The 21832-nt window shown below is 66.1% G+C and overlaps 3 protein-coding genes across 6 annotated transcripts; 2 read left to right on the forward strand and 1 right to left on the reverse strand.

The window, feature by feature from the left end:
- Positions 1-102: 102 nt before the first annotated feature.
- On the reverse strand, positions 103-9370 carry HNRNPA1 (heterogeneous nuclear ribonucleoprotein A1). Its single transcript, XM_064141025.1, has 11 exons — positions 9214-9370; positions 7690-7806; positions 7313-7459; positions 6393-6603; positions 4526-4618; positions 4334-4426; positions 3853-3921; positions 3562-3735; positions 2787-2909; positions 2616-2677; positions 103-511 (listed from the first exon to the last, which is right to left on the reverse strand). The coding sequence occupies exons 1-10, from the start codon at positions 9226-9228 to the stop codon at positions 2622-2624; spliced, it is 1098 nt and encodes a 365-aa protein (XP_063997095.1). The 5' UTR covers positions 9229-9370; the 3' UTR covers positions 103-511; positions 2616-2621.
- Positions 9371-9758: 388 nt separating this feature from the next.
- Positions 9759-15330, forward strand: CBX5 (chromobox 5). 4 transcript variants are annotated; one of them, XM_064141030.1, is made up of 5 exons: positions 9759-9849; positions 11217-11372; positions 13209-13392; positions 13837-13934; positions 14758-15330. In XM_064141030.1, the coding sequence occupies exons 2-5, from the start codon at positions 11236-11238 to the stop codon at positions 14903-14905; spliced, it is 567 nt and encodes a 188-aa protein (XP_063997100.1). In that variant the 5' UTR covers positions 9759-9849; positions 11217-11235; the 3' UTR covers positions 14906-15330. The 4 variants fall into 4 exon arrangements, with proteins under 4 accessions (XP_063997100.1, XP_063997098.1, XP_063997099.1 ...); XM_064141028.1 differs by lacking the exon at positions 9759-9849 and adding an exon at positions 9935-10070; XM_064141029.1 differs by lacking the exon at positions 9759-9849 and adding an exon at positions 10358-10976.
- A 937-nt stretch (positions 15331-16267) lies between these two features.
- SMUG1 (single-strand-selective monofunctional uracil-DNA glycosylase 1) lies at positions 16268-18900 on the forward strand. The gene is made up of 3 exons (XM_064140990.1): positions 16268-16437; positions 17409-17762; positions 18334-18900. Exons 2-3 carry the CDS (start codon positions 17427-17429, stop codon positions 18898-18900), a joined length of 903 nt encoding a protein of 300 aa, XP_063997060.1. The 5' UTR covers positions 16268-16437; positions 17409-17426.
- Positions 18901-21832: the final 2932 nt, after the last annotated feature.

Consider the following 21832-nt stretch of genomic DNA (forward strand, 5'->3'; position numbering starts at 1 on the left):
CAGGAGCAGAAGTGCTGAGCTCTGCCTGTCTGTGGGGGGAATCCCGCGGGGGGGCCCTGAGCTGGCAGCAGAGGTTGAGGAAAACAACAAAAGAAAAAAGAATTAAAAGTAATAATTAAAAAAAAAAAAAAAAAAAAGGAGGACATTTATTGAGCATCGCAGGGGGGGGCGGGGGGGGGGCGGGGGGCAGCGCCGGGCGGGGGCTGCGTGGGGCTCTCCACCCCCACCCCCCCCCCGGGACGCTCCCACGGCACAGGGAAACTAAAACCTGGAGAACAAAGAGTCACGAACACGGCCCCGGGGCACGGAGACGCTGCGGTGGCCTCGTCCGTGCGGCCCCCACCCCCGAACGCCCTCCCCCCCCCCGCCCCCCCGGCGGCTCCTGCTCTCCGCTCGGCCTCGCTCCCCCCTCCCTGCCCCGGCCCTGCCGCCGGGGGCCGCTGCCAGCTGTCACCTGCGGCGGCTGCCGCCCCCGGGGCCGCTCCGGTGCCTCCAGCTGCTGGGCGAGGTCCTGGGGGAGAAGAGAGGAGAGGAGGAGTGAGGCTGGAGGGGGAGGAAGGGAGGAAGGGAGGAAGGGAGGAAGGGAGGAAGGGAGGAAGGGAGGAAGGGAGGAAGGGAGGAAGGGAGGAAGGGAGGAAGGGAGGAAGGGAGGAAGGGAGGAAGGGAGGAAGGGAGGAAGGGAGGAAGGGAGGAAGGGAGGAAGGGAGGAAGGGAGGAAGGGAGGAAGGGAGGAAGGGAGGAAGGGAGGAAGGGAGGAAGGGAGGAAGGGAGGAAGGGAGGAAGGGAGGAAGGGAGGAAGGGAGGAAGGGAGGAAGGGAGGAAGGGAGGAAGGGAGGAAGGGAGGAAGGGAGGAAGGGAGGAAGGGAGGAAGGGAGGAAGGGAGGAAGGGAGGAAGGGAGGAAGTCAAATGGAATCAGCCTGGGTGGAGGGAATGGGAAATGATCGGGAAGGAGATGGAGTGGATGGAAAAGGATTGGGAATGAAGTGGATGGAAAAGAGTCAGGAACGAGGTGAACTGAAATGGGAAATAACTGGGAATGAAGTGAGTTGAAATGAAGAATGAAAAACAATCAGGAATGAAGTGAATGGAAAAGAACTGGGAATGAAGTGAGTTGAAGTGGGAAAGAATTGGGACTGAAGCTGCTCTGTGCCAAAGCATCAGGACTGCAGGGAATGCGATGGGAAATGCTCAGGGCTAAAGCTGCTGCTGCTGTGCCAAACGATCCAGGATGGAGCCAGTGCTGTGCCCAACAATCCCAAATCAAGGGACCGAGTGAAAACAGTTGGGAATGAAGCTGGTGCTGTGCCAAAGTGAAGCTGCTGTCCTGCCCAACAATCCAGACTGAAGTTGCTGCTCCATCCAATAATCCCCAATGAAAGGGGATTGCATGGAGGAGAATCAGGGATGGAGTTCAGCTGATGGGGAATTACTGGGATAAAGTGGATCTGGAATGAAGTGAATGTGGCAGGGAATGGGGAAGAATTGGGAATGTGGCTGAGGCTTTGTCAAGAACCCAGAGCAAAGTGGATTCAACAGGGAACAAAGGGAATATTGTGCCAAATCAGCTCAGATCAATGGATTTAATGGGGAACAACAGGGAATGGAACTGCTCTGAACAGGGAAGAGCTGGGATTGGGTGGTGGAGAGAAGGGAATGAAGTTGATACTAACTGGGAACAAAGGGAGGACGTCAGAGAGTCCAGGATGAAGCTAACAGGGACCAAGGACACCACCAGTGGGGAATGCTAGGGAATGAAGTCACTGTCACTGGTGGGAAGTGGGTAAGGGTCCCACCCATGAGAGATGCTTGGGAATAAAGCTCAGGAATGGGGAACAGTAGGGACCAAAATCCAGAGTGAGGACAAGGGGATGGAGGTGATGGCAGATGGGGAAAGGAGGAGCAAAGTGCCTGGTGGGGAAGGCCGAGGAGAGGAAGCAATTAACAGCAATTAACCAGCAGGGAACTAACCAGGCTGGAGGCAGAACAAAGCCAATCGATGCCAAAGGAGCCAGAGGAGGGAATCCAAACAGCCTGCTGCAGGCACTGCTCTGCCAGGCCACTTCCCAGGGCTCCCAGGACACCTCCCCGAGTGCCAAGGCCACTTCCCAGGGCTCCCAGGACACCTCCCCGAGTGCCAAGGCCACTTCCCAGGGCTCCCAGGACACCCCCCCGAGCCCCGAGGCAACTTCCCAGGGCTCCCAGGACACCCCCCCGAGCCCCGAGGCAACTTCCCAGGGGTTTTTGCCTCTTTCCTTCCTTCCTTGCCTGCCTCTCATCCCTTCTCCCTCTCTCCCCGGGCTGTAAGGCCACTTCCCAGGGCTCCCAGGACACCTCTCTGTGCCCCAAGGCCACTTCCTAGGGCTTCCAGGACGCCACCCTGTGCCCCGAGGCCACTTCCCAGGGCTCTTTCTTGCCTTCCTCCCTTCCTTCCTCCCTCTCCCCCACTTCCCCTGGGCTTCAAGGCCACTTCCCAGGGCTCAGCAGCCAACTCCCTGAGCTTCAAGGCCACTTCCCAGCGCCTCCAGGCCAGCTGCCAGCTTGTTTCTGCCTCTCTCCTTCCTTCCCTGCCTGCCTCTCCTCCCTCCTGCCTCTGCAGCAGCTGCCAGGAGCTCACCTGCCCTCAGAACCTCCTGCCGCCGCCGTAGCTGCCGCCGCCGCTCGAGCTGCCGTAGCCACCTGGGGAGAGGAGCAGGGAAGGGGTCAGAGGAACGGCCTGGGGGGGTGGGGAAGGGAGGGGGGGGAAAGGCAACCGTCGGGGCTGTGCTGAGGCCCCCCAGGGACTCACCACCACCGTAGGGCCCCGAGCTCCTGCCCCCAAAGTTTCCTCCCTTCATGGGGCCGAAGTTGGAGGATTGGTTGTTGTAACTGCCAAAGTCGTTGTAGTTGCCCCCACCGCCGAAATTGCTGCCTGGCAGGGGGGAGGAGGAGGAGGAGTCAGGGAGGGGAAGCAGGAGGCAGCTGGGGGGGAGGGGCGAGGAGGGGGTCAGTAGGGAGACTGGAGGCGTTGGGGGGGCTTGGGAGGGGTTTAAAGGGGAGCGCAGAGGTCAAGGAGGGGTTTACTGGGGTGCACAGAGGCCTGGGGGGGGGTCACTGGGAGGCTGTGGGCAGCCTAATGCCAGAGCAGAGCTGAACTGAGCATGGGAGGCACTCAAAGGCCTGGGTGGGGGTTAAGTGGGAGGCTGTGGGCACCCCGGTGCCAGGGGAGCACTGAAGGAGGAGGCTGTGGGCACCCCGGTGCTAAGGGAGCACTGAAGGGGGAGGCTATGGGCAGCCTAATGCCAGGGGACCACTGAAGGGGAAGGCTGTGGGCACCCCGGTGCCAGGGGAGCACTGAAGGGGGAGGCTGTGGGCACCCCGGTGCCAGGGGAGCACTGAAGGGGGAGGCTGTGGGCACCCCGGTGCCAGGGGAGCACTGAAGGGGGAGGCTGTGGGCACCCCGGTGCCAGGGGAGCACTGAAGGGGGAGGCTGTGGGCACCCCGGTGCCCGGCGGGGCAGCGCTGGGCAGGCTGCGCTCCCCCTGGCGGCCAGCGCGGGGGTGGCAGGCAGGAGCTGCCCTGACCTGAGCCGGCCTCGGACAGGCCGTTCCTGACGGCCAGCGCAGGGCCCCGGGCCGGCCGCCGCCCGCCGCTGCCGCCGCCGAAGCCGCCGCCGTTGTTGTAGCCGTCGTAGCTGCTGCTGCCGCCGCCGTAGCCTCGGTTACCGCCGGAGTAACCTGGGCCGCTGCCGCCGTAACCTGGGGCGGGAGAAGAGGAGGAGAAGAGGAAGAAGAGGCTGAGCCCCGGGGGCGGGCAGGGAGTCCCGGGAGGGGACAGGGGCTCCCGGGGGGGACAGGGGCCCGGCCGGGCCTTACCGTCGTTGCCGAAGCCGTTGTAGCCATCGCCGCCGCCGTAGGCCCCCGCGCGGCTGCCGCCGAAGCCACCTGCGGGGAGGAGCTCAGTGTGGGTCCGACCAGGCCGGGGAGGGCACCGGGGAGGGCACCGGGGAGGGTTTGCTGCCCCCGCACAAAGCGGCCAAGGGCGGCTGGAAATGTGCCCAGCAGGGAGCAGGAGCGGGGTGGGGGCAGCGAGGATGAGGAGAGAGAGGCTGAAGGCAAGCAAAAAGGGCAGGCAGCAGCCTGGGCTGGGTTGGCAGAGTGTGGCAGGGGCTGGCAGCCTGGGCTGGGTTGGCAGAGTGTGGCAGGGGTTGGCAGCAGCCTGGGCTGGGTTGGCAGTGTGGCAGGGGTTGGCAGGGCTGGGCAGGAGTGGGCAGGACAGGAGCGAGCAGGACAGGGCAGGACAGGGCAGGATGGGGCAGGGGCTCTGGCTCCCAGCTGGGTCCCCCCAAGGTCTCACCTCGGCCGCCGAAGTTGCCGCCGCGGTTGAAGTTGTCGTTGCCGCCGAAGCCTCCGCCGCGGCCACCGCCGAAGTTGCCTGAGCCGCTGCGGCCTAGGAGAGGAGGGGGTGGGGGGCAGAGCCGTTAGGCAGGGCGGCGGCAGCAGCGGCAGCAGCGGCCCCGCGGGCACGGCGGGCACGGCCCGGGCTCACCTCGCTGGCTGGCAGAGGCGCTCGCCATCTCCTGCTTGGACAGCGCCTTCCGCACCTCGCAGTTGTGCCCGTTCACCGTGTGGTACTTCTGGACTGTGGGGACAGCAGGGGAGCTGCTGGGCATGGCAGCTGGGCTCCAGCTGGTGCCAACTTGCCAGCTGGCGAGGCCCCGGCCCTGCCAGGCAGCCCTGGCTAACAGGTCCTTGCCAGCAGCGCTGCGGTGCCCCCGCAGGGAGGCGATGGCAGGGGAGAGGCTCCAGAGGCCAGGCTGGGGACGCCTGCAGAGCAGCCAGCTCCAGCCCCCTGCCCCAGCAGGGCACCCACAGCAGGGCACCCACAGCAGCCTGCCCAGGGCGGGCTGGAAGGGACCTCTGGAGCTCACCCAGTGCCCAATCCCACCCTGCCCCAGCAGGGCACCCACAGCAGCCTGCCCAGGGGCACAGTGCCCAGGGGGGTTGGCAGCTCTGCACACAAGGAGACTCCACAACCTCTCTGGGCAGCCTGCCCCAGGCCTTGGCACCCTCACCCCAAACAGCTTTCTCCTGCTGCCCTCCACTTTGTGCCCCTTGCCGCTGGGCACCACTCAGCACAGCCTGGCCCCAGCCTCTTGCCCCCCACAGCTCCTTCAGCTCTTGCTGGGCACTGCTCAGATGCCCTCTGGGGCTGCTCTGATGCAGGCTCTCAGCCCCAGGGCTCAGCCTCTGCTCCTCACAGAGCTGCTCCAGGCCCTTAGCCTCTCCCCAGCCTCCTCTGGGCTCTCCCCAGCCCTTCCCTGTCCCTCTGCCCCAGGCCCTCAGCTGTGCCTCCCCGGGGCAGAGCAGAAGGCAGCAGAACCTCCCTTGCCCTGCTGCCCACACCCTGCTGCATGCCCCCCAGGAGACCATTGGCCACTGCCTGCCTGCTGGGAAAGGACCTGGAGGGTTGGCTGCCAGGGGCTCGAGATGAGCCAATGTGTGCCCAGGTGGCCACGAAGGCCACCAGCATCCTGGCCTGGCTCAGCAATGCTATAGGCAGGGCAGGGATCAGCCTCCTCAGCCTGGCACTGGGAGGGCTGCACCTCAAACCCTGGCATCAGGTTTGGGCCCCTCAACCCCAGAAGGACATGGAGGGGCTGGAGCAGGCCCCCCTGGGGCTCTGCTCCCCGCGGAGGCTGCAGCCAGGCTGGGTTGGTCCTCCGGAGCAGTCCACAGGAGGAAATGGCCTCGAGGGGCCCAGGGCAGGTTCAGCCTGGCCACGAGGAGCAATTTCAGGCCCTTGAGGGCTGTGCAGGCCTGGCCCAGGCTGCCCAGGGCAGGCAGTGGTGCAGTCCCCATCCCTGCAGGGCTGGCAGAGCCATGGAGATGTGGTGCTGAGGGTTTGGTGGTGCCAGGTTAAGGATTGGACTCTTCAGCTCTGTTCCAACCACAACAACTCCTTGAGGGTCTCTCAGGTTTGGGGCAGGGGGCACCAGGGCAGCATCCTGCTCTCCCCACACTTAGAACCACAGAATCAGACAAGGTTGGCAGAGACCACAAGGAGCAGCCAGTGCCAACCCCTACCCTAGAGCAGGCTGCCCACAGCCTCAGCCAGCCTGGCCTGAAGCACCTCCAGGGATGAAGCCTCAAGCACCTCCCTGGGCAGCCCCTGCCAGGCTCTCACCACTCTCCTGCTCAACAACTTCCTCTTCACCTCCAGCCTCACTCTCCCCACCTCCAGCTTTGCTCCATCCCCCCAGTCCTGCCACTCCCTCACAGCCTCCAAAGTCCCTCCCCAGCTTTTCCGTAGTCCCCTGCAGATGCTGCAAGGCCACAGGGGGGCCCCTGGCGGCCTCTTCTGCCCAGCCCCAGCCCTGCAGGCCGTGCCGGGGGCAGGGCTGCTGAGCACTCACTGACGATCTTGTCCACCGAGTCGTGGTCGTCGAAGGTGACGAAGGCGAAGCCTCTCTTCTTGCCGCTGCCGCGGTCGGTCATGATCTCGATCACCTCGATCTTGCCGTACTGCCCGAAGTAGTCCCGCAGGTGGTGCTCCTCAGTGTCCTCCTTGATGCCCCCCACGAAGATCTTCTTCACTGTCAGGTGGGCTCCAGGCCGCTGTGAGTCCTGCCAGGCGTGGGGGGGTTGGGAGGAACATTCCACAGGAGCAGATGTCAGGAGTGGGAAGGGGCACAGAGACCACCGAGTGCCACCCTCTGCCAGGGCAGGACCATGCAGAGCTCAGGGCACGCAGGGACACATCCAGGCAGGGCTGGGAAGGCTCCGGGGAAGGAGGCTCCAGGCTCCCCCCCCCCCCCTCACAACAAAGTTCCCCTTGGGCTGAGCTGGAACCTCCTGTGCTGTGCTGCAGCTTCCACCCACTGCTGCTTGGCCTGCCCCAGGGAGCAGTGAGCAGAGCCTGACCCTAGAGCCTGACCCTTCCTGCTGACCCCCACAGCCTGTCCCCAGCCCTCAGATAGTCACAGACATTGATCCAATCCCCTCTCAGGCTTCTCCACTCCAGACTCTCAGACCCAGGGCCCTCAGCCTCTCCTAATCACCCAGCTCCAGTCCCCTCCTCATCCTCACAGCACTTCCTTGGACCCTCTCCAGCAGTCCCTGTCCCTCTTCAGCTGGGGAGCCCCAAACTGAAGGCAGAGCTCAAGAGGAGGTCTCAGCAGGGCAGGGCAGGGGGCAGGAGAACCTCCCTGGCTCTGCTGGGCACATTCCTCACCTCTTCCCCCAACCCCCTCCACTTCCCCCCTTCCTGCCCCCAAAATGAAACCCAAACAAACAACTTTGGCTTTGATGGGGGGGGGGGGAGCTGTGGGGGTACCTCTCTGGACACAGCCCTCTTGGGCTCCACCACTCTGCCATCCACTTTGTGCGGCCTGGCGTTCATGGCAGCATCCACCTCTTCCACCGAGGAGTAGGTGACGAAGCCGAAGCCCCTGGAGCGTTTGGTGTTGGGGTCCCTCATCACCTTTGTTGGGGAGACAAAAGCCATGGCAGAGCTGTGCTGTGAGCCCCCAACCCCCCCCCAGGACCCAGCTGAACCCCTCCTCGGGCACCTCGCTGCAGCCCAGCCAGGGCTGCTGTTAGCCACAGCCTCCTGCAGACACACACATCCCCCTCCCCCCAAAACAAAGGTGCTGGGGGTAGAGAGGAGCACCCCAGGGAGGGCCTGGGGGTGGGGTGCAGGGGGGGCCTCACCACGCAGTCAGTCAGGGTGCCCCACTGCTCGAAGTGGCTGCGCAGGCTCTCGTCTGTGGTTTCGAAGCTGAGGCCGCCGATGAAGAGCTTCCGCAGCTGCTCAGGCTCCTTGGGGGACTGGGGGGCAGTGGGGGGCGTCAGGGGGGGCTTGGAGCCTCCCCCTGTCCCCACCCCCACCTCCAGACTCGCTCCGAGACCACCCCCCCCCCAGACCTCTCATGCAGGACAGACTGCAGCCCCTCCCCCTGCAGCCCCCCACCCTGCCACTGCCCCCTGGCACCCCCAGCCCCTACCCTGCTCACCCTGCAGCCCCCCACCCTGCCACTGCCCCCCTGGCACCCCCAGCCCCTACCCTGCTGGCCCCACTGAGCTCCCTCCCACCTGGCTTCACCCTCCCGACCCCCTCTGTGGGGCACCTCCACCACCCCCAGTGCCCCTCCAGCCTCCCACAGAACCTCTGCCCCCACCTATGGCTCCCTGAGCCCTCCCCAGGCAGTGCCACCTGCGGGACCCCAGCAGGCCCCAGGCAGAGCCTCGGCAGGTCCAGCCCAGCTGCAGGAGGCCAACCTGGCCCCGGGCAGGCCCCAGAGGGCTCCTGAGCCTCGCCAGGCTCCAGCACTGAGGCTGCCCTGGCCCAAAGGGCTCTGAGCCCTCTCCACTGGGGCACTGCAGGCCCCTGAGCCCCACCTGGCCCTCACCTGTGGTGCTGCCCTGGACCAAAAGGCTCTGAGGCCTTCGGGGCCACACACTTGGGACCTGCCAGGCCTCGAAGAGCCTCCCAGGCCCGAGCCCCTTCCAGCATCATCCCTGGAGCAGTCCAAGGCCTTCAGCTGCCTCTCTCAGCCTCCCTCTCTGAGGCCTTTCCCCCCCGAGCCCCCCCAGCCCCCACCTCGGGGGCCATTCAGGCCACCAAGGGCCTCTGCGCCCCCTCTGTACCCCACTGCAGGCCATGAGCCCCTCCGACCCCTGCCTCCCTGGGCTCTCCGCAGCCTCTACGGCGTCTCCTGGCCGCCTCCCTGCCCTCCCCAGGGGCCATTCGCGACCCGCACCGCTCCGCGGGCCCCGCTCCGGGGGTCTCCGTCCCCGCCCTGCCCCCGGCCCCCTCCGCTCTGCGCATGCGCGGGGCCTCCGCCGCCGCCCACCCGGGCACAAAGGCGCACGTGGCCCCACGCGCGGGGCGCCGCGAGGGGATGGGGGGGGTGAAGGGGGGGTCGGGGGGGATGTGGGGGGGGCCGGGGGGGGTGGGGGCTGCGCATGCGCCGCGGGAATTTCTCTCCCCCCCCCCCCCAAAGCTTCCCCCCCCCCCCAAGCTCCCCCCCCCCATCCATCCCTCTCCATCGGCGCGCAGTGGGATGCGCTCAGCGCATGCGCGGTTCGGCGCCGGGCCCGGGGCTGGGCGCAGGCGCAGTAGGCGCGGCCCGGCTCGGTGATGAACGGGGCGGCGGGGGCGGGGGGAAGGCCGCGGGAGGCGGCGGCGGCCGGCGGCGCGGCGGGGGGCGGCCGGGAGGCGGTCAGGGAGTTTACCTCGGATTTGGCCATGGCGGCGGCGGCGCGGAGCTGGGCGGGCTGGGCGGCGAGCGGCTCCGCGCGGGATGCTGCCTCTGCGAGGCGCCGACACAGAAAGGGGCCGAGCGCCGAGAGCGCCGCCGCCTCACTCCGCCGCCCCCGCCGGCCGCCCGCCCCCCGGCCGAGCCCATTGGGCGGTGCCGCCTGCGCCGCGCCCCTGCCTCGCCTCTCATTGGGCGGTGAGCCTCAGCGACGCGGCCTCATTGGAGGCCGCCAGCCGCTCCGCCCACGCTATCGCTCATGATTGGGTCAGGGAGGGTAGGTCCCGCCCACCGGCTTCAAGGATTGGGTGAATCCAAGCGCGGCTCCGCCCTGCGCCTCTTTTCCCGCTCCGTCCCGAGGAATCCCCACGTCTCCTCGGATTGGTTCCCTGCTCGGCTGTCCCGCCTCCCCGCGCCCTCTCATTGGCTAGCGCAGCAGTGCCGCCGTTCGCATTGGCGGAAGGCACCGTCGCTCAGGGCTGCCCGGCGGCGGCCCAGGCGGAGGTCGGCGGGCGCGGCGCGGCGGGCGGCGGCGGCAGGGCGCGGCGGCAAGCGCCGCGGCGGCGAGTACGAGCGGCGGCGAGAAGCGGCCGCCCGCCCGCCGGCGCCCAAGGTGGGGCCCGGCTCGGCGCATGCGCTAACACGGAACAACCGGAGCATAGGCGGAGGGGGAGCGGGGGGAAATAGGCGGGCGGACGCATGCGCCGAGCGGAGCCGGCGGCGCCTGCGCGCTGCAGGCCGTTTTGGCGGGCGGAGCGCGGAGCGGCGGCGGCGGCTCAGAGAAGCGGCCAGACCGCGGCGGACGGACCCGCACCGGAGCCGCTCCCCGCCCAGGTAGCGGCGGCGGCAGTCAGATGAATGAGGGGGCAGGGCAGGGGGCAGGCCCCGCTGGCGGGATAGGCAGGCGGGGTGGCCAATGGCGGGGGGCGGGGGCGAAGGGTAGCCCGCTCGGCCAATAGCGGCAGCGGGAGGGCGGGGCAGCCGGGGGAGTGACGGCTGAGCGGGCCAACGGAGGCGGGGCGGGGCGGTGGCGAGCGGCGGCGCACTTAGCCAATGAGCGAGCGGACGCGGCGCGCCGCCGGCCAATGGAGGGTGGTGGCGCGCTGCTCGGCCCGCCCCCGCGGCCCGGTCCGCGGCAGAGCGTCGAGCAACGGGACCGGGACCGGCTCGGCCCCGGGGCCGCCAGTGACCGGAGGGTCGGGGGCGGCCGCTCCGAGCCCAGGCGGCTCCTTTTTGCCGCAAACCGGCGCGGGGTTAAGCTCTCTGCCTCCGTCCGGTGCATTTTCCTCCTCGGCTCGGTTTTGTCTGACACCGGCGCCGTTGGGTCTTTTCTTTACCCGGAACCGGCACTTTTTGCCTCAAACCGGCGCATGGCACCTCCGGAACGCTGCTTTGCTTTTGTTCCTCCGCACTCCCGGCTCGCTGCTGGAGGGATGCGACACCCCCGGGGCTCTGCTGCACCCAAAGCCGCCCGTTCTGGACCCCGATCTGCGCCTTTCCCACCCCCATCCATTCATTCACCATCCTAATCCCTTCACTTTCCCATCCTAATCCCTTCACTTTCCCATCCTAATCCCTTCACTTTCCCATCCTAATCCGTTCCTTTCCCCCCCAATCTGTTCCCTTTTCCTCCAAATCCATTCCCTTTCCCTCTAATCCATTCCTTTCCCATCCTAATCCATTTCTTTCCCACCTAACCCTTGGCAGGAGCCCCTTGGTGAGCAGCTGGGGAGGTGCCAGGTGGGTGGCAGGAGCCCCTTGGTGGGTAGCTGGGGAGGTGCCAGGTGGGTGGCAGGAGCCCCTTGGTGGGTAGCTGGGGAGGTGCCAGGTGGGTGGCAGGAGCCCGTTGGTGGGCAGCTGGGGAGGTGCCAGGTGGGTGGCAGGAGGTGCCAAAGGCTGGCCGGGGGCTCTCCGTGGGTTATCAAAGGCTCCTCGGTGGGTGCCAGGAGGTGCCCGCTGAGGCCTTGTCCCCCCCGGCAGGACCTGCGGGCGCTGCGCTATGGGCAAGAGGAGCAAGCGGGCAGCTGACAGCTCTTCCTCGGGCGACGAGGAGGAGTATGTGGTGGAGAAGGTGCTGGACCGGAGAGTGGTGAAGGGGCAGGCTGAGTACCTGCTCAAGTGGAAAGGCTTCTCCGAGTGAGTGCCGCCGGGGCCGGGAGGGGGGGAGGGGGAGGGGGAGGGAAACGAGAGGGAGGTGGAGTGGGATAAGAGGGAGGGGGAGAGGGGGAAGAGGAGGAAGGAGAGGAGATGGAGGTGGAGTAGGATAAGACAAGAAGAGGAGGAGAAGGAAGCAGGAGGGAAAGAGGAGGAAGAGGAAAGAAGGTGAAGAAGAGGAGGGAGAAGGAGAGGAGAAGGAGATGGAGTGGGATAAGAGGAGGAGAAGGGAGGGGGAAGAGGAGGAAGGAGAGGAGATGGAGTAGGATAAGACAAGAAGAGGAGAAGGGAGCAGGAGAGAAGGAGAAAGAGGAGGAGGAGGAAAGAAGGTGAAGAAGAGGAGGAGGAGGGAGAGGGGAAAGGAGAGGAGAAGGAGGTGGAGTGGGATAAGATGAGAAGAGGAGAAGGAGAAGCAGAAGAGAGGAGGAGAGAAGAGGAGGAGAAAAGGAGAGGGAGGAGAGAAGGAGAAGAAGAGGGAGAGGGAGAGGAGGAGGTGGAGTAGAATAAGACGAAAAGGGAGTTGGAGAGGAGGAGAGAAGGAAAAGCAGAGGGAGAGGGAGAAAGGAGGAGGGAGAGAGGAGGTGAATTAGGATAAGACAAGAAGAGGAGGAGAAGAGAGGAGGATATGGAGGGAGAAGGAGGTGGAGTAGGATAAGATGAGGAGAGAAGGAGGAGCAGAGGAGGAAGAGATGGAGAAGGGGAGAAGAAGAGGAGGAGGAGAAGAAGGGAGCAGAAGTGGGAGAAAGGAGGAGAGAAAGAGAAAGAGGAGGAGGAGGAGAAAGAGAGAAGAAAGGAGGAAGAGAAGGAGGAGGAGGGAAAAGAGAACGAGGAGGAAGAAGAGGACGAGGAAGAGAAGGAGGAGGAGGAAGGCTGCGGAGCTGTGGCTTTGCCGCTCCGCATCCAGAGGGTGGCGCTCAGCAGCTCCCAGTCCGCCTGGAGAGAGCAGTGCCAGGCGGTGCCCTTGCGCGGGGCCGTGCCAGGCTCTCACCGCCTGCCCCTGCCCACAGTCCCTGCCCAGCCCCTCCTGTGGCCCCCTGCAGACCCTGGAAGGCCACTCCGGGGGCTCCTCCCAGCAGATACCACCTCTGGAGGGGCTGCCCGGGGAGGTGGTGCCAGGAGAGGCTCTGCAGAGCAGGCTCAGAGGTTGGGGGTCCCGAGGGGCTTTGCCAGCCTGGCTGCTGCTGTGGGGCTGGGGCTCTGCCCAACCTCTCTCCACCCTTCCTGCAGCCCCCTCCAGGCCCTGGCAGGCTCTGCGAGGTGCCCCCTGGAGCCTCCTCCCCTGCAGCCCCCCCAGCCCCTCAGGCTCTGCTCACTGCAGAGCTGCCCCAAGCCTCTGGGCACAGCCAGGGCTGGGGACTGCACCACCTCCCCTGGCAGCTCCTTCCAGCCCTGCCCACTCTGCTCAGGTCCAACCTCAACCTCCCCAGCCTTGGCTTGAGGCCATTCCCCTGGTCCCGTCTGCAGCTGCCTGGAGCAGGCCCCCTCCAGGCCAGCTCCAGCCTCTCCCCAGTGTCCCTTCAGGTGGCTGCCAGGCAGCAATGAGGTCTCCCTTCAGCCTCCTCCTCTTCATCCTCCAAGGGGCCGCAGGGGCAGGGCGAGGGCATGGCTGAGGCTTGGGCAGAGCAGGCTCAGGTTGGGCGTTAGGAGGGTGGTGGAGCCCTGGCACAGGCTGCCAGGGGAGGTGCTTCAGACCCTCCAGGTGAGGCTTGGCAGGGCAGAGGGAGGGTGCGGGGGGGGGGCAGGGCTCTGGGGCCCATCCTGTGGCTCTGCGCTGCCCCCGCGGCTGGTGCCAGCGCCGATGCCAAGCGTTTGGTGCAGGGAGCACAACACCTGGGAGCCGGAGAAGAACTTGGACTGCCCGGAGCTGATCTCGGAGTTCATGAGGAAGTACAAGAAGATGAAGGAGGGAGAAGGCAACAGGCAGAGGGACAGGGCCGAGGGCGCCAAGAGGAAAGGGCTGGGGGCCGGCGGGGACGACGTCAGGGCCAAGAAGAAGAGGGAGGTGAGGGGCGTGGGGAGGCTGGCACAGGGGTGGGCACGGGGATGCAGAAGGTGGTTGCAGGGGTGGGCACCGGGATGCAGAAGGTGGGCACAGGGGTGGGCACGGGGATGCAGAAGGTGGGCACAGGGATGCAGAAGGTGGGCACAGGGGTGGGCACGGGGATGCAGAGGGTGGGCACGGGGATGCAGGCAGTGGGCGTAGGGATGGGTGCAGGGACGCAGGGGTGAGCATGCTGGGGTGGGGGCAGACGGGTGGGGACTGGCACCCATGGGTGAGGAGGGCTGGGATGGGGATGGGTACCCAGAGATGGGAACTGGCACCTGGGGATGAATACAGAAAACCAGGGATGGGGACAAGGACCCTGGGATGTGCCTGCCCCCTGTGCCCTCCTCCCTGTGCCCATGCCCTGCCCCCTGTGCCCGTGCCCACCGCCCTGCCCCGCAGGGCAGTGACATCGCCAGAGGCTTCGAGCGGGGGCTGGAGCCGGAGAAGATCATTGGCGCCACAGACTCCTGCGGGGACCTCATGTTCCTGATGAAGTGGTGAGCACAGCGACCCCGGGGGGGCACTGAGGGGACTGGAGGAGACTGGCAGCCAAGCTGGGAGAATGAGGAGGGAACTGGAAGCACTGGGAAGGAACTGGGACCTGAACTGGGAGCACTGGAGCCAGACTGGGCAGGTTGGCACAGTGCAGTGCCAGGAGCCTGAACCAGTCCCAGTGCCAGGCTCTGCCCTTTGGCCACAACAACCCCAAGCAGTGGCACAGGCTGGGCACAGAGTGGCTGAGAGCAGGCAGGCAGAGAGGACCCTGAGGGTGCTGGGTGGCAGCTGAACAGAAGCCAGCAGTGTGCCCAGGTAGGCAGCAGAGCCAGTGGCATCCTGGGCTGGCTGAGGAGCAGTGTGGGCAGCAGGAGCAGGGCAGTCCTTGTGCCCCTGTGCTGGCACTGCTCAGGGCACCCCTGGAGTGCTGTGCCCAGCTCTGGGCTCCTGCATTGCAGAGAGAGGTTGAGGTGCTGGAAGGTGCCCAGAGCAGGGCAGCAAGGCTGGGGAGGGGGCAGAGCCCTGTGAGGAGAGGCTGAGGGAGCTGGGGGGGTGCAGCCTGGCCCAGAGCAGGCTGAGGGCAGAGCTGATTGCTGCCTGCAGCTGCCTGCAGGGAGGTTGTGCCCAGCTGGGGTTGGGCTCTGCTGCCAGGCCCCCAGGGCCAGAAGAAGAGGGCACAGAGCCTGAAGCTGTGCCAGGGCAGGCTCAGGCTGGGTGACCTCAGAGCTCTTTCCCAACCTGCTCCGTTCTGTGCTGCTTCTGCAGCCTCTTCTGACCTTTCCTTCTGACCTCCCTCTCTCTGCCCCCTCCCTCCCCCCCCCCCAGGAAGGACACAGACGAGGCTGACCTGGTGCTGGCCAAGGAGGCCAACCTCAAGTGCCCTCAGATCGTCATCGCCTTCTACGAGGAGCGCCTGACCTGGCATGCATACCCCGAGGACAGCGACAAAGAACGGGAGGCCCCCCGGAGCTAAGGCGACCCCCCCAGACACAACCACCCCCAACCCCTCCCCCACACACCCTGTACATAGCCCCCTGCCCCCTCCCCCCGACCGAATCATCGTGTCCCCATCCCCTGTGTCCCCCCCTTAAAGGGTTCCCTTTCCCCCCCCCCCCCCCGCAGTGTTCTTGTGCCCCCTCCTGGGCACAGGGGAGGGCTCAGCCGTGCCCTGTGGCTCCTCCTCGCCCAGAGGAGGGGTCCGGGGCAGTGCCGGGGGGGGGCTCAGATCCCCTTTTTTGCTGTTTTTCTATGGTTGATGTTTTTAGCTGGGGACCCCCCCCCCCAAAAAAAAAACAACTGGGGGTGCCCTGTGTCCGTCCCCCTCCCCACCAACTCCACCTCTCTCTCCTGCCCCCCCTCCCCTTGTATTTGCATCCAATAAACGGTCACTTTTCAGGAGACGCCGCTCGGCCTAGGGGGGGGCCCCAGCAGCCCCCAGGGTGGCCCCGCTCGGCCGAGGTCTCCCCGGTTCAGGGCTCGTCCCTGGACGGCGCAGGGCGAAGCGGGCGGGAGCTGAGCTCGGCTCTGTCGCCACCTGGTGGTCGCTGCGCGGTACTGGAGGCTGCGACGCAAACGGTGCCCAGCGGCTGGGGACAGAAGGTGGCAGGAGGTGGTTTGGGGACAGCAGTCGGGGGGGGGGACACGACACACGCACTGAGCATAGGGACCCCCGGAATGGCCTCGAGGGGTACCGGAAGGGGGAGTTTGGAGACACCCTGGGGACGCCGAGGAGGGTGGACACAGTGCCAAGAGCGTGGGGCCCCTGGGAGGGGCCAGGAGGGGTCCTGGCGGTGGCGGCTGGGGGCTGGTGGCAGTGACACTGCTCGAGGGACCCCGGGAGGAGTTGTGGGGACACCACCGGGGACACAGGGGCTGGGGTCTGGGCACCCCGGAGGGGGCGAGCTCAGGTTTGGGGGCACCCTGTGGACACCCTAGGGACACCCTAGGGACACCCTAGGGACACGGTGCCCGAGGGCTGCAGCCCCTGGGGCTGTGGGAGGGGGAGCGGAGTGGAGGTCAGCGGACAAGGAAGCGTTCGGGGGCCGCTGCGCCTCCGCCGCCCGCTCGGTGCCTGCCGCTCCGCCAGGGGTCGCCCTTGCGCCTCCGCCGCCCGCTCGGTGCCTGCCGCTCCGCCAGGGGTCGCCCTTGCGCCTCCGCCGCCCGCTCGGTGCCTGCCGCTCCGCCAGGGGTCGCCCTTGCGCCTCTGTCGCCCGCTCGGTGCCTGCCGCTCCGCCAGGGGTCGCCCTTGCGCCGCCGCAGCCAGCGCGGAGCAGCCGGGGAGGGGCGGGGCTCGCTAAGGCCACGCCCCCGCCTGCCCCGACGCGAGGCATGATGGGAAACTCCGCGCGCCCGAGCCCGGGGGCAGCCGAGACAAAGGACCCCGCGCGGGGCACGCCGGGAAGGGGGCGGGGCCTGCCCGAGTCCAGGTCCCGGCGTGCACCGCGAAGGGTCGGAGGTCAGGGGGCGGGGCCGGCGGCGGAGCGCTGAGGCTGGGCCCGGGCACAGGTACGGCCTGGGGGCACCGGGGGGGGCACCGGGGGGGCACCGGGAGGCGGCTGTGGCCGCGAGGGGCCCTGGGGGGGGATCTGGGGTGGGGAAGCGACTGGGGGGGCCTGGGGAGCACCGGAGGCGTTCGGGGGGCGCCGGGGGCAGGGATGGTGGCACCGGGAGGGGGGCGCTGGGCAGAGCCGCACAGGGACCCTTCCGCGTCCCATTCCCGTTCCCTTCCGCTTCCGTTCCCACAGATGCCAGGGGTGGGAAGGGACCCGAAGGGACCACCGAGAGCCACCCCCGGACAGGGCTCAGGGCACGCAGGGACACATCCAGGCAGGGCTGGGAAGGCTCCGGGGAAGGAGGCTCCAGAGCCGCTCTGGGCAGCCTGGGCCAGGCTCTGGGACCCTCACAGCAAAGTTCCCCTTGGGCTGAGCTGGAACCTCCTGTGCTGTGCTGCAGCTTCCACCCACTGCTGCTTGGCCTGCCCCAGGGAGCAGTGAGCAGAGCCTGACCCCTCCTGCTGACCCCCAGAGCCTGACCCCCCCTGCTGACCCCCACAGCCTGACCCCCCCTGCTGACCCCCAGAGCCTGTCCCCAGCCCTCAGATAGTCACAGACATTGATCCAATCCCCTCTCAGGCTTCTCCTCTCCAGACTCTCAGCCCCAGGGCCCTCAGCCTCTCATCTCCAGTCCCCTCATCATCCTCACAGGCCTCCCTTGGACCCTCTCCAGCAGTCCCTGTCCCTCTTCAGCTGGGGAGCCCCAAACTGAAGGCAGAGCTCCAGATGAGCTCTCAGCAGGGCAGAGCAGAGCAGAGGGGCAGGAGAACCTCCCTGCCTCTGCTGGGCACACTCTGCCTGATGCCCTCTGCCCCTCTCCCCCTCTGCCCCTCTCCCCCTCCCCCCCGCCGTGTGGCACAGGTCCCCCCCTGAGGGCTCTGTGTCCCCTGTCCCCCGCCTCTGACCCTCTCGTCCCCTCCGCAGGCGCCAGGCGATGGCAGCATGGAGGAGGCAGCAGCTGAGGCAGCGCCGGCGGTGACCGCGGCGGCGGCGGAGGCGAAAGCCGCGGAGGAGGAGGAGGAGGATGAGGATGAGGATGAGGAGGGAGCTGAGGGGCCCGAGGGCGAGCTGGCGGAGCGGTTCCTGCGGCTGGAGCAGGAGCAGCTGGCGGCGCTGCGGGGGCTGGCGCTGGGCGGGGAGCCTGTGAGCCTCATCTACAGCCCCCTGGAGTACGCCTGGGAGCCTCACTGCTGCTTCGTGCGGCGCTACTGCCGCGGCCCCAAGCGCGTCCTCTTCCTGGGCATGAACCCGGGGCCCTTCGGCATGGCCCAGACCGGGGTACGGCGCCGCGCCGGGGCCCCGGGGGCGGCTGTGCCCAGCGGGCAGCGTTTGGGCACCCCCCCCTGTACCCACGGGGGGAAGCTGAGGCCGTGGAGGTGCCGTGAGGAGCACGGAGGGGCCCTCTGGGTGCCCTGTGGGTACTGTGGGCACCACCTCAGGGTGCTCCTGGCACCCAGAGGACCCCTCCGTGGTCCCAGATGCCACAGAGGGTACCATGGGCGCCCCCACGGGAGGCAGATGGGGCATGGGAGGTGCCCAGGGGGTCCCAGTTCATCCCTGGGGGGTCTTGGGAGAGGCAATCTGAGGCCCAGAGGAGGCTGAGCTGGGGGAGGTTGTGCCCGGGGAGCTGAACTGGGGGTGGGGGTTGGCAATGGGGGGCACTGGGGAGGTGCCCCAGCTGTGCCCACATCCATCTCCAGCTGGGGGAGGCTGAGGCCCAGCAGCAGCTGAGGCACTTTGGGGGTGCCCATTCCTCGAGGTGCCCCTCCCCAGGCTCCACCCCGGGGCAGACGCAGCTGGTGCCAGGGGATGATGCCAGCCCCCTGCTTCCCCCCCCCCCGTCTCGCAGGTGCCCTTCGGAGAGGCCTGGCACGTCCGGGAGTGGCTGGGGGTCAGCGGGGGGGTGGGGAAGCCCCCCCAGGAGCACCCCAAGCGCCCGGTGCTGGGGCTGAGCTGCCCCCGGGCCGAGGTGAGCGGCGCCAGGTTCTGGGGGCTCATCCGCAGCCTCTGCCCCGACCCCCACCGCTTCTTCCGCCACTGCTTCGTCCACAACCACTGCCCCCTCCTCTTCCTCGCCGCCAGCGGCCGCAACCTCACCCCCGCCGAGCTGCCCGCGGCGCGGCGGTGCCAGCTGCTGGCGGCCTGCGACCGGGCGCTGGCGCGGGCCGTGGGCACCCTGGGCGTGGGCATGGTCGTGGGGCTGGGCCGGTTCGCGGAGCGCAGGGCGCGGCGGGCGCTGGCGGCGGCGGGCACCGCGGTGCGGGTAGAGAGCCTGCCCCACCCCTCCCCCCGCAGCGCCCGCGCCCGCGGCGGCTGGGAGCGGCTGGCACGGGAGCGGCTGGCGGAGCTGGGGGTGCTGCGGCTGCTGGCGGCGGGCGGCGGCGGGGGGGGCACGGTGCCAGGCTCGGGCAGGTAGGGGCTGCTCGGGGGGGCGCTTTGGGGGGGGCACGGTGCCAGGCTCGGGCAGGTAGGGGCTGCTCGGGGGGGCGCTTTGGGGGGGGTCTGTGCCCGGCTCGGGCACGTAGGGGCTGCTCGGGGGGGCGCTATGGGGGGGGGTCTGTGCCCGGCTCGGGCAGGTAGGGGCTGCTCGGGGGGGTCTGTGCCCGGCTCGGGCAGGTAGGGGCTGCTCGGGGGGGCGCTATGGGGGGGGGGGTCTGTGCCCAGCTCACCCAGGTAGGGGCTGCTCGGGGGGGCGTTTTGGGGGGGGTCTGTGCCCGGCTCACCCAGGTAGGGGCTGCTCGGGGGGGGCACCTTTAGGGGGTGGGACTGTGCCCGGCTCGGGCCGGTAGGGGCTGCTCGGGGGGGGGCGCTTTGGGGGGTGGGACTGTGCCCAGTTCACCCAGGTAGGGGTTGGCAGTGGATCTGTGCCCATCTTACCCAGGTAGGAGCTGTTCCCCCGGGGGGGGGGGGGTTACTGCCCAGCTCACCCAGGTAGGGGCTTCTCTGGGGGGGCGCTTTGAGGGGGGGGTCTGTGCCCACCTCACCCAGGTAGGGGCTGGTCTTGGGGGGCACTTTTAGGGGGTGGGAGTGGATCTGTGCCCAGCTTGCCCAGGTAGGAGCTGTTCCCCCGAGGGGGGGGCACTTTTAGGGGGTGAGTCTATGCCCAGCTCACCCAGGCAGGAGCTGGTCTGGGGGGGGGCACTTTGAAGGGGTGGGGGTGGATCTGTGCCCCCTTTACCCAGGTAGGACCTGGCCGGGGGGGCACCACTCAGCGGCAGGCTCAAGTCCTGCCAGTTGAACACTAAAGAGGCTGCCAGGGAGGGGTCCCCGTCCCGTGCCTCAGTTTCCCCTAACCCCCCCCGACCCCCCCCACTTTGGGGCCTCTCAATCCTTTTCTTTGCCTTTAAATTGTCCTTTTTTGGAGTCCTTTTGCCCTTTTTGTGTCCTGCTTTTGGGTGCTGTGCCCATGGGTGGGGGGCACCTGGCCCTGGGTGGGGGGTGGGGGGGTGAGGGGGTTGGAGGGGGTCCCCACTGTAAGCCCCCCCCCGCCCCAGGGGGTGCAGATGGGGAGTTGGGGGCGGGGGGTGGGGTGCATGAAATGGATTGGGGAGTGCAGGGTGGGGGCTGATGGTCCTGAGGAGGTGCCCCTAGAGGTCTGTGCCCCCTTAGGTGCCACCTGAGTGCCAGGACCACCCCACGAGGACCACATTTCAACACCCCCCCAACCAATGACCCCCCCCCCAACTCCTCCAGTCCCCCTTCTGGGGGCGCAAATACTGACGGGGGGGGACCCCTGCCCACGCCCCCGTGCCAGCAGGTGCCCCAAAAGGGGCAAAATAGCCCCAAAAAATCACCGCGGGGGGGGGGGGTCAGAGACAATTTTATTGGGGGGGAAGGGGTGGAAAAGGGGGGGAGGGGTTGGGTCCTGCCCCCACCCGCGACCCCCTGCGGGCTCAAACTGAGAGGATGAAGAGGAGGAGAAGGAAGGAAGCAGCTGGCAGCAGACACAGAGGCAGCGATGGAGAAACAAAGGCAAAGGGGGGGGACGGGGACAGGGGGAAGGCTCCCATCATCATCATCATCCTCAGCTTCGTCATCAGGCTTGTCTGCATCTTCATCCTTATCCTCCTCATCATCGTCTTCCTCCTCATCCTCCTCCTCTGCATCCCTGTCGTCATCACCATCCTCATCCTCTGCATCTCTATCATCATCTTCCTCATCCTCTTCTGCATCCCTATCATCATCTTCCTCCTCTTCATCTTCCTCTTTGTCCTCATCACCTTCCTTCTCCTCATCCTTCTCCTCCTCTGCATTCCTATCATCTTCTTCCTCCTCCTCATCATCCTCTACGTCCTCCTTCTCCTCCTCTGCATCCTATCGTCATCCTCATCCTCCCTGTCCTCATCCTCTACATCTCTGTCATCATCCTCTTCCTCCTCTGCCTCCCTGTGGTCATCATCCTCCTCCCTATCATCATCCTCCTCATCTGCATCCCAGTCATCTTCCTCACCTTCAGCCTCAGCCCCATCCCCCCCTCGAGCAGCACCTGAAGCCCCTCCCCAGGTGCCCTCAGTTTGGGTCCTCCCCCCCCCGCAGCCCCCCCGGGGGTCTCCGAGGCTCAGACGTGGCCGGGAGCTGCTGGCGGCAGTCAGCGACTGCTGGATCGATAACGGCTGCAGCCCCCCCCCCGGCCTGCTTAATTAGCGCTGCTTTAATTAGTCCTTAATAAAGCTGATCCCAACTATTCAGTGTTCATGGTTGTTGGTTTCATTCAATGGTTTAATTGATATCGAATCGATAACTGATCAGAAGGCGATTGGTAATCAATAGGTTAACTGATAATGCATTTGATGAGCCTGACGTTGAGATTAATGATTAATATTATTAATTAATATCATGGTGCTTCATATTGTAATTAATATTTGTTGTAATCGTTCTTTTGATTGATTTTTAATCGGTAAATACTCTGAAAGCTGCAATTAATAATCGATTATTGAACTAATAAATGGATCCACTTAATGCACATTTAATTAGCATTGCTTTAATTGCTCTTTATTAAAGATTATTTCAACTACTAATTAATATTCAGTGTTTATTGTTGTGAGTTCAATGTTTCCACAGCTCAATTAATGTTTGATTTAATTAATACCGGATTGATAACTGATCAGAAGGCTCCGGCGATTGGTAATCAATAGGTTAACTGAGAATGCATTTAACGAGCATGTCGTTAATAACGATTAATTAACATTATTAATTAGCTATTATTATTGCGTTCGATATTTTAATTAATATTTGTTGTAATCTTTTAATTGTTTTTTAATTAGTCATTAATAACTGCTCTGAAAGATGAAGTTAATAATTGATCGATTATTTGACTAATACATGGATCCATTTAATGGACATTTAAT

This window comes from Pogoniulus pusillus, unplaced genomic scaffold (assembly GCF_015220805.1).
Source record: "Pogoniulus pusillus isolate bPogPus1 unplaced genomic scaffold, bPogPus1.pri S76, whole genome shotgun sequence".
Lineage (NCBI taxonomy): Eukaryota > Metazoa > Chordata > Aves > Piciformes > Lybiidae > Pogoniulus > Pogoniulus pusillus.